Source organism: Pipra filicauda, unplaced genomic scaffold (genome assembly GCF_003945595.2).
Source record: "Pipra filicauda isolate LSUMZ 115617 unplaced genomic scaffold, ASM394559v2 scaffold2_size9829703_pilon, whole genome shotgun sequence".
Taxonomy (NCBI): Eukaryota; Metazoa; Chordata; class Aves; order Passeriformes; family Pipridae; genus Pipra; species Pipra filicauda.
In genome coordinates, this window is record NW_024104421.1 from 7464711 (window position 1) to 7478062 (window position 13352).

At 45.7% G+C, this 13352-nt stretch overlaps 1 protein-coding gene across 2 annotated transcripts in view; it reads left to right on the forward strand.

The window, feature by feature from the left end:
- Positions 1-13352, forward strand: part of DENND2A (DENN domain containing 2A) — a 57133-nt gene that overhangs the window by 9912 nt on the left and 33869 nt on the right. For both annotated transcript variants that reach the window (XM_027743834.2, XM_027743836.2), the window contains exon 2: positions 13084-13182. In XM_027743834.2, the coding sequence (XP_027599635.1) occupies positions 13112-13182 (71 nt within the window). In that variant the 5' untranslated portion in view covers positions 13084-13111. The remainder of the gene's footprint in view (positions 1-13083; positions 13183-13352) is intronic.

Sequence of the window (13352 nt, forward strand, 5' to 3'; positions counted from 1 at the left end):
AGAAGAGATGGGAAGAAGAATGCCTATTTGAATGCCAAACATTTTTCTTACCAACCAAGAAACAGATCAAGTATAACATTACATAAGCTCTTCTCGTGCCTCTCCTAATTGAAGAAAATGTTTAGGGAATTTCCCCCTAAATGATCAAGTTTAGGTTTAGTTTGCCAGTTATGTCTGTAGACATTCTCTTTTCAGTAAGGAAAATGTAGTTGTTATCAAAAGATCCATTGTGCTCAGCTATGGATAACTGAAGCAATACAGTGCAGCTTCTACCTTGGCATAAAGAACATGGTTCTGGTGAGGAATATCTAAAAAAAATATAATCTAACTGAGGGGAGATTTATATTGGATATTAGGAAGAAATTCTGTACTCTGAGGTTGGTGAGGCACTGGAACAGATTGCCCAGAGAAGTTGTGGATGCACCTTCCGTGGAAGTGTTCAAGGTCAGGTTGGATAGTGCTTTGAGCAACCTGGTCCTAGTGAAAGGTTTCCCTGCCCACGGCAGGGGTTGTGGAACTAGATGCTCTTTAAGGTCCCTTCTTACCCAAAGCATTCTGGGATCTAACTGTCCTGTTCGTAGGGTATTTAAACATGTGCATTTGCTAAAATCACCATCTTTTACAAGGAGAAGTAAACCCCCAAACATTTGTAGACAGCTTCTTTCCTGAGCCAGACCTTTAAAGCTGCGTGTGTAATGCTGATGCTTTTGGGACAGAGGGGATGGGAATTTCATAGAGGAACCTGCATATCATCAGGGTGTTGTACCAGGTAGATCACCTGTCTCCTAGTGCTGGTCCTCTGCTGTGGGAGACCTCATGTCTCACCCTGCAGGAAACTTTTGTATTCTTTTAACATCACGTGAGAGCCTGTAAGATTTGTCCCATCCAGGGAGGTTTTATGGACTTGAGCAGGGAGGGCTCTGCTTGTGTCTCTGTAAGTAGACCTGTGTTGGGGACGAGCAGAAATGAGGAGGGTGGTGGGTGAGGTGCAAGCCACACCATAAACACTGCAGTCACATCAATACCTTCAGTGCAGCTAGGATTTCTCCTCGCATTGGACTGGAAACAACATGTTTATGAGCATTTAAGATGAAAGGGGATGATGTTTATTGAATAGTTCGAGGACAAGGCTTTCGTAAAGGGTTTAACTCCAGAAGACTCCTGCTTTGATACTTTGTTCTGGGTCCTGTAAAATGTGCCCTTGTGAAATGCAGTCAGTGCTGGCGGCTTTGTAGTAATGAGTTTTTCCTGTGCACAATAAACAGTATCGGGGCCCAGTCCAGGATAACATCCAAACATCTTGGGTGGAGTATGCCCTTGTGGTTACCCTGGAATACAAAACTTGGATGCACGTTCTCTGGGTTGGAAGCTTGTGTACAAATAGCTCTGCTTCGGTTGTGAGATAAGGGCTTGATGGGGACAATTGTACATGGGTGCTCTGCTTTTTCTCTGTTATCAAACAGTGTGATGTGTATAAAAGAAAGTAAACAATGGAAATTAAAGCCTTTATGTATGTATTGGCTTTAGCACATCCCTTGGAAGAGAGCAGTGAACAATATGTGCTTGTTTGATAACTCTCCAGTTTCTAGATTTTCTACCATGAGAAGCTCAAGGGAACACTTCAGCAAAAGGAAAAAACAAATCTCCCAAATAAATGCTTTCAGTATTTCTCATTTTTGTTTTGTAGTTGGTTCGTTGGTTTGGTTTGTTTGGGGTTTTTTTAAGTTAGTTGTGAAAAAAAAATTAAAAAAATTTAACCTTGATCTCTCTGAAAGTTGAATGAATTTGGGAAGAAAATATTTTCCTTTTCTAATAGTGAGAATTTACAGCACTCATCATACTTGTGGATTCATGGCCCCACTAATAGCTTCCATTGAGCTGTTGAAGTTTGTTAGGCACTACAGAACTATTATGGACAAAAGATGATGGAAATGTGTTAGGGATAGCATAATTACATATCTTGTTTTCACTGCTTCCTTGCTGATCAGTTGGAGAAAGGCAAAAAAATATCACTGGGGGAGGAAAACGTCTAGTAATAATGTTTTGAAAGGGATTTTTTTGTTTGTTTTCCACAGATAAAATGAGAGTGATTACTCACTTTTACAGTAATTAATGATATGTTACCATAGGTTAATCCAGGCTGGGAGGGATTGCAGGAGGCTTCTATTCAGCCTCCTCAAAGAGGTTCAGGTCTGAGCTCAGACCAGTTTGCTCAGGGCTTTAGTTGGGTTTTGAAAAAATCTCCAGTAATGGAGACAGCAGGGCTGTTCCAGAGCTCTATTATGGTGAAAAAAAAATTTTCCTCATATCAAGTCTCTGTGTTGTCTCTCATCTTGTCTCTCATCCCACCAAGAGAGAAACAGCCAAGGAATTTGCTTCAGGTCACACATTGTGCTACACCAATGGTTTTGTTTTTATGAGAAGCAGAGCGATTAAAAAGTCACAACAGAATGTGTAAAGCTGAGTTATGTTTCTGAAAAGGGACCGGGTGCATAGGTGTCAGTTCAGGTCTGCCTTGGACACGCTCAGGTACAGAGGGTCAACTGTGTCTGTCTGTCTTCCGGGCTGCCAGATATGAGGAAGCTATTTAGACCATGTCTAGATGAATCAGTTCTTCTGGAAGTGCCTTTTTCAGGACTGTGGTCTGTTGTCTCAGACGTCTCCCACATTAACAAGTTCTGCCAGCTCTGTGGAGCTGGATCTGGCACCTGGTAAAGAGCAGAGTTTGCAAGGTATGTAGGTGCAGGAAGGTGCAGAGAGATATTCTCTCCATTTTCGCAGCCATACCTAGACATGTCTCCTGTTTCAATGAAAAATGAATGTGTGCTTACAGTTCCTTGAATATGTTAGCTGCTTCTGCAGTTATACAATCATTTAGGTTGGCAGAGACCCCTAAGATCATGGAGTACAACCATTAACCTAACAGGGCCAAGTCCACACTAGATCATGTCCCTAAGTGCCACATGAATACAATACAGAGCTAGTTCAGTCAAAGCTGGGACTTATTTGGGAGTTAAAATAAGGAGATGGAATTGCAAGTATAACTGCAAGCCTAGTAGGAATGTTTGTTTAAAAAAAAATCTGATCCTTGGTTGTGAAAATGGGTTTTAGGCTTCAAAGTCGTGTAGTCACTTTTGAAAATTTTACTCTTTTCTATTTTATTTATTTATTTCCCTGGGGCTTTTCTGCCACAAAAGTGGCAGAAGAATGTGCCATCAAGCCATCGTGATGTCTTGCCAGCATTTCTGCCTGACAGTACCAGGAGATCAAATCTTTTTTCCTCCTCTGTTACATAGTTTTATGGTCCGGAGCTGTACTGAAGCCCACGGGGAGAATGCATATAGATGGTTTATGAGCAACAGACTTGCTCCTCATGCTCTGCTCTTGTCCAGTGGGGTTGAGGAGCCTTTAAAGAGCAAAGAGTCCTTCCTCTGCGCAACCTGTTTTGCGCTCAGGTTGCTAAATTCCTGGCTATGGACAGGGCATGGGCGGACTAGCAACACGTTGATGTGAGTTGATTTTCTGTCTTCGTTGCTTTCTCTCCCGGGTGCCACTGTCAGCACAGGGGGAAACCCCTGTGCTTGTTTCCCCGGGCCATTGCCCTCCTGACACCCTCCTCTGCTGAGCCACTGCAGCAGTTCCTGTGCTTGGGATCACCCTGGGAGGGAGAAAGTATCAAACCGCATGTGAAAGGGTGGAGGAGGAAGAGAGATTTTTCCTTAGGATCTGGGGGTTTCGGTAGGGCTTTTTTCCCCGCTTTTATTGGCCGTGAGTGCAGTGACCGCTTAACCACATGGACCGGGCTTGCTCCCTCCCCCACGCTTCCTCTCCCTGGCAAAGCAAAGGCGCTCAGATTTCCTCCCAGCACGGGCGGATGGCGGCTCTCAGCTACATTCCTCTCAGTACAAAAGAAAAGGAAAAACTGTTCTCCGCACGGGCAGATGGCCGACTGTTTCCTGGCAGCTCCGCTCCGCTGTCCTTTTTCCTATTGTCCTGACAAACACACGCACACATGCACGCACACACCCACAGGGACCAGCTTTCCTCCTGGAAAAATAAATAAATGCAAGCCCTCTTTGCAGAGGTTTTTTTTCTTCTTTGGAGCTGTGTGGGTTTCCTCCTCATGATGGCTAAATCTTTGGCAGCTCACATGCTGCCTGGCCCTGCTCTCTGCTGAGGAAGGTTGAGCGAGGGGATGGTGTGCTGTGCTGTGGCTGAAAGATTTCCATAAATAATAAGACCTGCAGTAAACAGATTCTACCTTTGTGATACGTGGGAGAGTGAGGGGGAGAGGAAAGAGGAGGTTGAACAAGACAAGGAAGTGGGGTCTCCTGAACCAAAAAGAAATCTACAGGTGACTTTTGCTTGAGCTCAGAAGGTGATGTTTAATAGAGACAGACTGTAGTGGCGGGTCATGGACTTGGAGCTGGTACAGGAAGGTCTCTTGGAGCATGCAGATGGTGCCCCAAGGTTGTGGTGATGGACACTTCAGGAAGTCATGTGCTAAATCCTGATCAGGAGGGGCAGGAGTCAGCATCCTGCACAGGGTGAAGGCCACCAAAGGAAAGATTTGCTGAGGCTTCATTTGCCTCCCCGATGATAACTTATTTTGGAAGAAGTTGAGGTTCTTCATTTCCTTTCTGAATGTGAGACAATTTGTCTTCCTGCCAGGAAACACTTTGCTCCTTGAGGGGACCTCTTTGGGTCCTGTTTATTAGAATAGCAGAGGTTATCTCACCACATAGAAAATGAATTCCAGTGTGGTTCATGAGCCGAACACTATTTTTTAGTGGCAGGTTGTTTCCTATGCTGTCAAATGTTTGGTTTTCTTACAAGCATAATAACTCCGAATTCTTTCCAATTCTTTTTACACTAGAAGGGATTTACTGTTGTAGTAGGACTGGTATGTTTGTAACTCAGCATTCCTATCAAAGGAGAAAAAGTACCTACATCAGTTAGCTACAATAGTAGAAATGAGTATTTGCCGATTTAGTTTTGACTTTGCTGGGGACTGAAGCCAGTTGCACTGCATCTGCTGGAATCCTGTCTCTCCATGTGGCTGATAGACAATTCTGCTGGCAGATGTGCGCTCGTGTAAATCTGGTCCCTATTTCCTTTGTTTTATTCCGTATTGACTACAGTCTTCTCTGTGGGTAGTTTCAAAGCCAAGGAAAACAGGTATGAATCGCTGTCTCCACTGATGTAATCAGCAAGCAAGGCTTCACCAATAATGTCTTCTTCAGCCTTGACTTCAAGTAACTGAATTTTCATTTATTAGGCTGCAAAGCAAAAGTAAATATCCCACCTTGAAAGGGGATGAACAACCTCGTGTGTGCACACGTGCGCTAACACAAGATCTAAAGATGATCTAGTAATGCTAAGAACCATCACAGAAGAGCTGTTGATGTCCTCTGCTCCTGCTTTCACCTCTCAGGGTCTTGATTTCCTCATCTAGAATTTCTTTTTTTTAAAATCTTTTGTTCACGACTTTCTTGTAGAAAACATTGCCTGAAACACGTCATTCCTCTAAACATTGCAATTAGACTTCATTTTAGCAGGCAGATTGAAAAATACTGAATCATTCTCTTCCTTTCCATGTGAATTTTTTCTTACTATTTGTTAAGCTACCTGCAGAAGTGAAGACTCATCGTGTCTGTAAAGCAGTAATACAAACCATACTTGCCACCAGAACGCATAGCATATATACATGTATATGCATAAAAATACATCTATACATGCAGGACTAGATCTGTGCTTGGAAACAGTGAACCAGAAAAAGAGTGTTGCTGCTCTGTTTGACAGGGTCATGTAACATCCCACCCCCAACCCTGGAAATGCTGTGTTTTCCAGCTGAGGGTGTGTCTGCTTGAAGGAAACTAAAGGGATGTCAAATACACTTTGAGTTGTTTTTTTCTGTTTGTTATGTGTTTAGAGGGAGGAACAAAGGGAAAGTAAGACAATGGGAAATGTGGGACAAGCTTAATAACAGTGGGTGCAACGGGCCCCACCTTTAACAGAAGACAATTCACATTGTGAGACCCTGTTTTCAATTACTGTCTCCAGGTCAAAATTTTATTTTTGTTTCTGTCTACAGATTTCCATGCTGAGCAGTGGCTCTGGCTGAATTACTTTTTGAAAGCCTTCAACCAAAATGTTTCAGCTGTTTCAAAGGGTAAAGCTGGGGAGAAAATTGTTGCTGCTTCCCCTATGCTAGGAAGTACATCAGGCTTTTCTTTTGTGAAGACTAATCTTATGCTTTGAAACAGAAGTGCTGTTGGGATCCAAAATTTGTCCTCTGCCACTCCTGTGTCATCTCTACCTTAACTTTTCCAAGGCTCTATGGGAAGAAACTTTCAGCTGGCACATGGACAGCAGAATTTTTTATAGCTAAAATCTTCAGTAGTTACCTTGGTCCCCTATGTGCTGTCCTTCCAGCTCCCTGTGCCAGGTAGGTGATGCTGGTGATATCCCTGTGGAGCTTGACCTACAACCTTCAGCAAATGGGTGGTGGATGGAAGTAATGGACAAGAGGTGCGAGTAGTTTCTCGAGGGTCCATCTGCTTTACTAGAGAACAGAAGTGGCCTAAGGATGCAATTGATCCCCCCAATATTGCCCTCAGCAGGTCCTGCTGGCTCCCCTCTTCTCATTGCTGAGGGTTAGCTTCTTTCCAAGCAGAGCCTTGTTTCCAACCCTGGCAGAGGGGTTGGAACTAAATGATCTTTAAGGTCCCTTCCGACCCAAACCATGCTATGATTCCTTCCATACACTTCAGTGCTCCTCAGGTTTTTCATGACAGGTGACTCAGATTCCCCTCTGTGTGAGCAGAAAACTTTCTGCCTTTCCTCTCTTTTACTTCTTTGCAGGTTTAGCGAGTTGAACCAGGCAGGTTGCAAGCCCATCCTAGCTTGAAAGGGCTTTACACGCACTGGAGCTGATATAAAGCAAGAGCAAAAAGAGAGGAAAAAAGTAGGCACACCCTTAGTCAATGGCAACCATTAGATGTGATCAGACACGTCCTTTACCAAGGGCAGGTAAAGACCACCTTGCTGGCAGCCAAGGGTGGAGCAGGGCAGTCCCTTTAACCATAGTAATCCTTTAAATCAAGTTGGTGACATATAAGCAGGCGGAGTTTGTTCTGTGTGCTTAGAGAGGGAGAAGGTCAGTAGACGGAATTATATCATAAAATTAAAGACATGTCATAACACACAGCACAGCTTTTCTGCACGCAGGCTGAGCGCTGCTGGCACTGTGTTTCTGCATTCCTGGCATTGCAGCGTTGTTCCTCTGACATGGGGTGCATGCACAAAGAGAGAGGTTGTGGCACATCGATTCCACTTGGGGTTTTTGAAAATACAGTTTGTTTTGACACGTGGGATTCTCCTGACCCCCTTGTAAGCTCCGTGGTGTAAGACATGATAGATCAAAGGGAAAAGTTAGGACAGAGTGGGGTGAGGGGATTAGAAGGCTGTGTGGGATCTGGCTGTAAAAGATACTGTAGGAGCATGTCACTTCCCAGTCATTGGTCCGTTATGGATATGTTTGCATAATTTTATCCTGCTTTTTTTTCCTTTAACAAATAATTTGGGCCTGATTATCTACAATTAGGATACCATTATAAGTGTGATGAACTGAACAATCCTGCTGTTAATGTCTTCAGTCTCGGCCCACAGGAGACTGGCATGGCTAGGACACAATTGGTGTGTGCAAAGAGGTCACCTTGCACTAAACTAACAGTGCCCAGCACAGGATGGCAAAGTAACTGAGGTGGGAAGGTACCTCTGGAGATGGCAAAGTACAGCCCTATGCTCAGTGTGGTCACATAGAGCAGCTTGCTCAGGACATTATCCAGTTGGATTTTGGGTATCTCCAAGGACAGAGCCTCCACAACCTCTCTAGTCTCTCGGTCACTCTCTTGGTAAAAAAGTTTTTTCTCATGAGTAAGCTGAATCATGCTTTCACTGGGTGCACTGAGAAGCTCTGCAGCTGGGGAGGTGGCCCATCCTCCCAGACCATGGGGTACACTCATCTACAGGGCTGACTGGGAGAGGAAAGAAGTCGACTTCATAAAAGTCCTGTGAGGAGAAACTGTTGCTGCTGTCAGCAAGGGAAGGCTCATGGCACGTGTTGTGGAGCTTTGGGTCAAACACCCTGAGCTCAAGTTTGGGAAAATCCTTGCCTTGCTGCTGGGTTGGCACTGGGCACCTCGAGTCAGTAACTCCCCCACTGTAAGCATCTTGTTTCACCAAGAGAGTCTGCTCTTGGGTCTTGTTGCCCTTCTCAGCTCTAGCTGTGTTCCTGCTTGGCTGGTGTCCTCCCTGCTCTGCAGGGGCTCACTCCCTGAGGTTACACTGCTGCCAGGGACCTCGGGAAGGCAGCTGTTTGTGCTGGGAACAGGGATGCTGCCTGGTGCTGGGGCTGTGTGCAGGGGCCCACGCAATGGCTTCTGTGTGTGTGTGAGCACAAGCACGCATCCTCATGCCTGCTTCTTCCCCCAAAGGAAAACAGGCTCTAAAACAGAGCAAGGGCTGGGGGAGGGAGCCTTGAAGGCTTTAACTGTTGGCTTCCCCTTACTCATGTTTTTCCTGTTAGTGTTTTGTCTTCTTGGCATCCTTCCTGTTCTTTTTATATATATATATATACATATATGTTATATATTGTTGTCTCCTCGTTGCTGTCTGTATGTTGCATCCTTTGTTGTGTAAAGCTCTGGAGCAGAATGGTGTTACTTTTAGGCTTTGTCTGGCTGCTCGGAATTATTCATTAAAGTAACTGGAGAGACAGTGTCTGTGGGCAGCAAGGAGAAACACAGCGAGTCGTCTTTCTTCTTGGAGGAGAGTTTGACCAGCTGCAGGTCGCTCCTGGTGCTGTGAAGCCTTACTGTTTATATGCATCAGCCGTGTGGCTAGTATCCAATTATGGAGCTGGATCCAATTTTTGTGAGAGGTGCAGAGTAAACAAAGCAAAGGAAACCTTGAGATATGGCCTCCAGCACGCAGCAATGGTAATACCCGTCCCCAAACCGCAGGGTTCTTTGAGGTATGTTTGGTTTATTCCCCACAAACAAAATGGCAAAGAAGGGAGGCTTGGAAGGCTTGCTGCCATCACTGCCTGATCTTGTTGGAGGCAAGACTCCAGATGTGACCTGTGTGCTGGCTGTGTACGTTTCTGATGATACAGACTACAGGGTGCTTGGTGCTCCTTCTGGCTTTTGTCATCGTCCGGTGGCTGCACCAAGTGCAGTGGGCAAAGCTGGCATGTTCCTCTCCCTGAAGGTGAAAGACTTGTCTGCCCTTTGGGGGTGGGACCGTGCCTCTTTTTTGTTCGCCAGTTGCTTTGGAAACATCTCGTAGTATCTAGTGAGTGCCCCGAACCAGATGTGCGTACTCCAAAAGCGTTTTGATCGGAAGTGGGGAAGAGGGCACTGGGGAAGGGGGTGGGGTGGGAGGAAAACTTAAATTAGAAGAAAGCCAAACAGCTATTGCTGGAGACAGATGATTACAGCTCATGTCAAGGCTGTTTCCTGCATGCCAATGATAGATCAGTAAACAAACGCCTCTTTGCGAACACAAAGCAGGCAGGAACTCTGTTTGGAAGAGAGAGGTCGGAGTAGGTCTCACTTCACTTGGTAGCAGGAAGCCCCTATCACATGGCCCTGGGAATTGTGAGGCCGGGTGCGTGTGGGAGATACGAGAGGCTTCTGCTGGGAGACTTCACATCCTTCCCAGGGTCTGGCCAACAGGTTTGAGAGCTCCCTCCCCTCCCTCTTTCCTCCCGCCTCCTTCCCTGTCCTTCCTTTTTCAGTTTAATTTTGAAATGCTATCAGATGACTGCTTTGTTCCCCCAAACAATGGCAGGGATTACTTAATAAATTGCAGTGGCAAGGTTCTCCAAATGGGGCTCAGTGTCTTCTCTCCCCTTTTATGGCCTTTATATCCTGCTGCAGGATGTACATGCCAGGAGCAGTGGCCCCAGGCTGGGGGTTGCTGTGGGGCTGTGCCTCCCATTGCAGGTAGAAAGTTTTTGTGTGGTTTTTAGAGAAAGCAGTAATCGGTCAAGAAGTACCAGCTTGATGTATGTCCTCGGTTTGCCTGCCAAATGAACTCAGCCCTGCTTGTTTCTTTTAGGCAGTTGGTAGGGCCCTGGTCATGTTGCATATGAGGCAGGAAAGCAAAGCATTTCAGATAACACTTCTCAGCCTCTGGTAGGTCTCCCTTCCCCATCCCTACACGCACTCCCTTGTGCTCTTTCCCCACTTCCCTCCGCCTTTCTCTCCTGTCCTCACAACCTCATCACCTCCCTTGTACCAGATCGTGTGCGTGTTGGACCCCTTCCATGTACTGCTTTGACAGAAACTCCTAGTGAGCTATAGCAGGTCACAGAGGTGCTACAGAGGTGCTACAGAGAGCCTGAGCCAGCACACAGTCAGGGTGGTGTGTAGCTGATCATAGCGGAGATGTGGGGAGTCCGGAGGAACAAGAGTTCCCCTTGCCCTTTGCAGTGAAGTATCATGGTAGCTCTGGGTGCCTTGTGCAGCCAAACCTCGGAAAACAAAAAGTAGATTTTCTCTATCTACTGGAGGCAATTTTCTGTCACTGCCATCCCAGCTTCCTCTGGTGAGGTGTTGGCAGTGCCTCTGGGTCAGGCCTACAAGTCCTTTCTGGTGACCTTATTAACCTGAGAGATGATCTCATTACCTTTGAAGCTCATTTGGTTTTGGGATTGGCCCCAAGCAAATTATTTGACTGTTAGAGTAATTGGGAGGTACCTTATTATTTTCTGCTCTTTTATTCCAGATTTTTTTTTCCCTTCATGACTTCTGGTGTGTTTGGATAAATATTTACTCTTTTGAGCAGAACCAGTTAATGTGCTGCAATAATCCCCTAGGTGATGCTGAGAACACCATGTGTGCCTTGCTGCTCAGGGTGAAGGCACAGCCATCTGTGTATTCCCTAGGGATGACTTTAGTCCCCTAAGCGGTGGGTGTGTATATAGGTACCTGGCTGTTGTCACAGCTTTGGGAGCTCCTGGACCATTCTTTAATCTGTCTAGTGCAAATGTGTTGCTTTGGTTACTCCTGCCACATGTGGTGCCTGGAGGGGACAAATGTCCCTCTGGCCTTGGTTCCAAGTTCTGATGATTGTGGTGGTGCTCCTTTCACAGGAGACTCTTGCAGCACTCAGCAGCTGCCTCATGGCTTGCTTCTGCTCACCGATGGGGTCTGTCCCATCCACTACAAATGAAGAAACGAATGCACCTCTTATTCTGTGTTATCTTCTTTTTGGCCTCTCCTGCAGGAAGAGTCAGGTATGTGACTGTGCTGAGCACCAGCACACATTTGCTCGTACCCAGATGTTTGTTTTAAAGGTAGTGTTTGTTAGGGAGCTGTTGGAAAAGGCCGAGAGATGGAGTTTCCTGGTGGAGAAATTGTGTGATCTTATGAAGAACTCATCCCAAGTGATCATTCCATGTTTCAGCAGAGCCACAGGGGCTGTGTGTGTGCTGACTCGTGTTGCTGTGTTCCTTACTGCTGGAGGCAGTGCCAAGGAGCTGTGGGCACTGACCTCGCTGTGCGAGGCACGAGATGAGTGCTGAGTGAAGAGACCATCCCTGCTCTGGGCATGTTGTAAGCCAAGTGCAGAGCAGGCTCTGTTGCAGCTTTGCAGGAATCTGCTTTGGCTGCCTGGGTGAGTCATTCTTTGGCCAGGGCCACAAGCTATCGTTAGTTTTTCATTATTTTCAATCCATAACAGTTAACGGATGGATGAATAGATTTTGTTCCTCAGGCTGGTAAATTTTCCTGACAGTGTTGCAAGGCTGTTCTGTGTCTAGAAGTGAAGTGGGTGTTTGTTCCAGTTACTAATGAGGAAGAGAAGCCAAGGGGGTTTATTGTCTGGGAAAAGAGAGTCTGCTAAATGGTTAGCAATGAGCTGCCCCAAGTGTGTACACATTGAGTTGACCCAGAGTTCACTCCTTGCCTTAGGAACGTTGCCAGTGTAGAATAAAGGGAGGGAGAGAAAACTGTGAACAAACAAAACCGATTTCCCCCCACCCCCTGCTTTTTTCCTTTCTCTGCCCAAAAACTTACACAGTGGAAATGAGAGATCCTTTTGTTTTTTACTGCTTCTGCTGTGATGGTGTTTTTTTTTTTTTTTTTTAATGACAAGAGGCACCCAGTCTTGTTGTCAAATGCCAGGCATGGTGGGGCAACCCCTGTCAGACCAGCCCCATGGACAGATCTGAAAGGCTTCAGATTTTCCAAGTATTGCCTACAAGATGGTGAGCCTGTTGTCATTGCCATGCTGTAGAGTGCCCTGAGAAGTGAGGAGAGATGGTGCTGCAGAGTAACAGAGTAATTTTTCTGGTTTTTATTTAACAAGAACACTGTAGCTCAATAAAAAAAAGATGAAGTCTGTTGCATTAACTGGGTAGTGGTGGTACTCAAAAGAGAAGGATAGTGACTCCATGAATTCTAGAAATCAAGAGGCAAACAGAATGACTCATTTTTTTTGACTGATTTATCTTACCCCCACGAGGAGTTGTCCTCTGAAATGAAATCAGTAGCAGCCTAACATGACCCACCAGGGAGAAGACTCGTGGCTTCAGTGCAGTGTCTCCTCAGTCTAAAATGTTTTCTGTCCCAAGCTGCAAATGTTGTGACAGTATTGTGTGCACAGCAACCACTTCAGACATGTGCCCTTAACACAGGTTGTTTTAAAATTGTTTTTGTTTTAGTCTTCTGCAAGGGGGGGAAAAAAAATCTAAATCCACCAAGATTTTGGCAAAAATAAAAGAATTCATAAAACGTGCTCCATATTCAAGTCATGGTACAGCAACTGATGCTGAGTCAAAGACAATTTTTGCCCTCAAAAACTGTCAACTCCTCCCTGAGCTTCTGAGGGGTAATGCTATCACCCCTCTTCCCATTTCACAGGGGAGGACACCTGGGTTGTCCTCAGAGAGCTCTCATATCTTGCTTCAGCTCCTCTCTTGGATTCCAAGGAGAAGCATATGTATGTGTGTGTGTAGAAGGAAAAGAGGATACTGAGCACAGAGCAACGCTTCTTCTGTGTGTCTGTCTGCAGGTGACCTGCTGCCCTGCTGTGTGCTGACATGATGACAGCTAGCAAGGCGGCCGATGTGAGCAGCAAGTCTGGAAGCACTGTCTGCAAGTCCGTTGAGAGGTGAGAGCTTTTTCCATGTTTCAGTGCCAGGATGCTTTGCTTATGTTTATTGTCCCTAACGCAAAGCAAAACAAAGGAAGGAAACATTCTCTCTGCTCTGCACTGTCCCTCTCTCCTCATGTGTTAAAGCACACCCCTAGGTCTCATCCTGGGCTGTGATGCTGTGCATT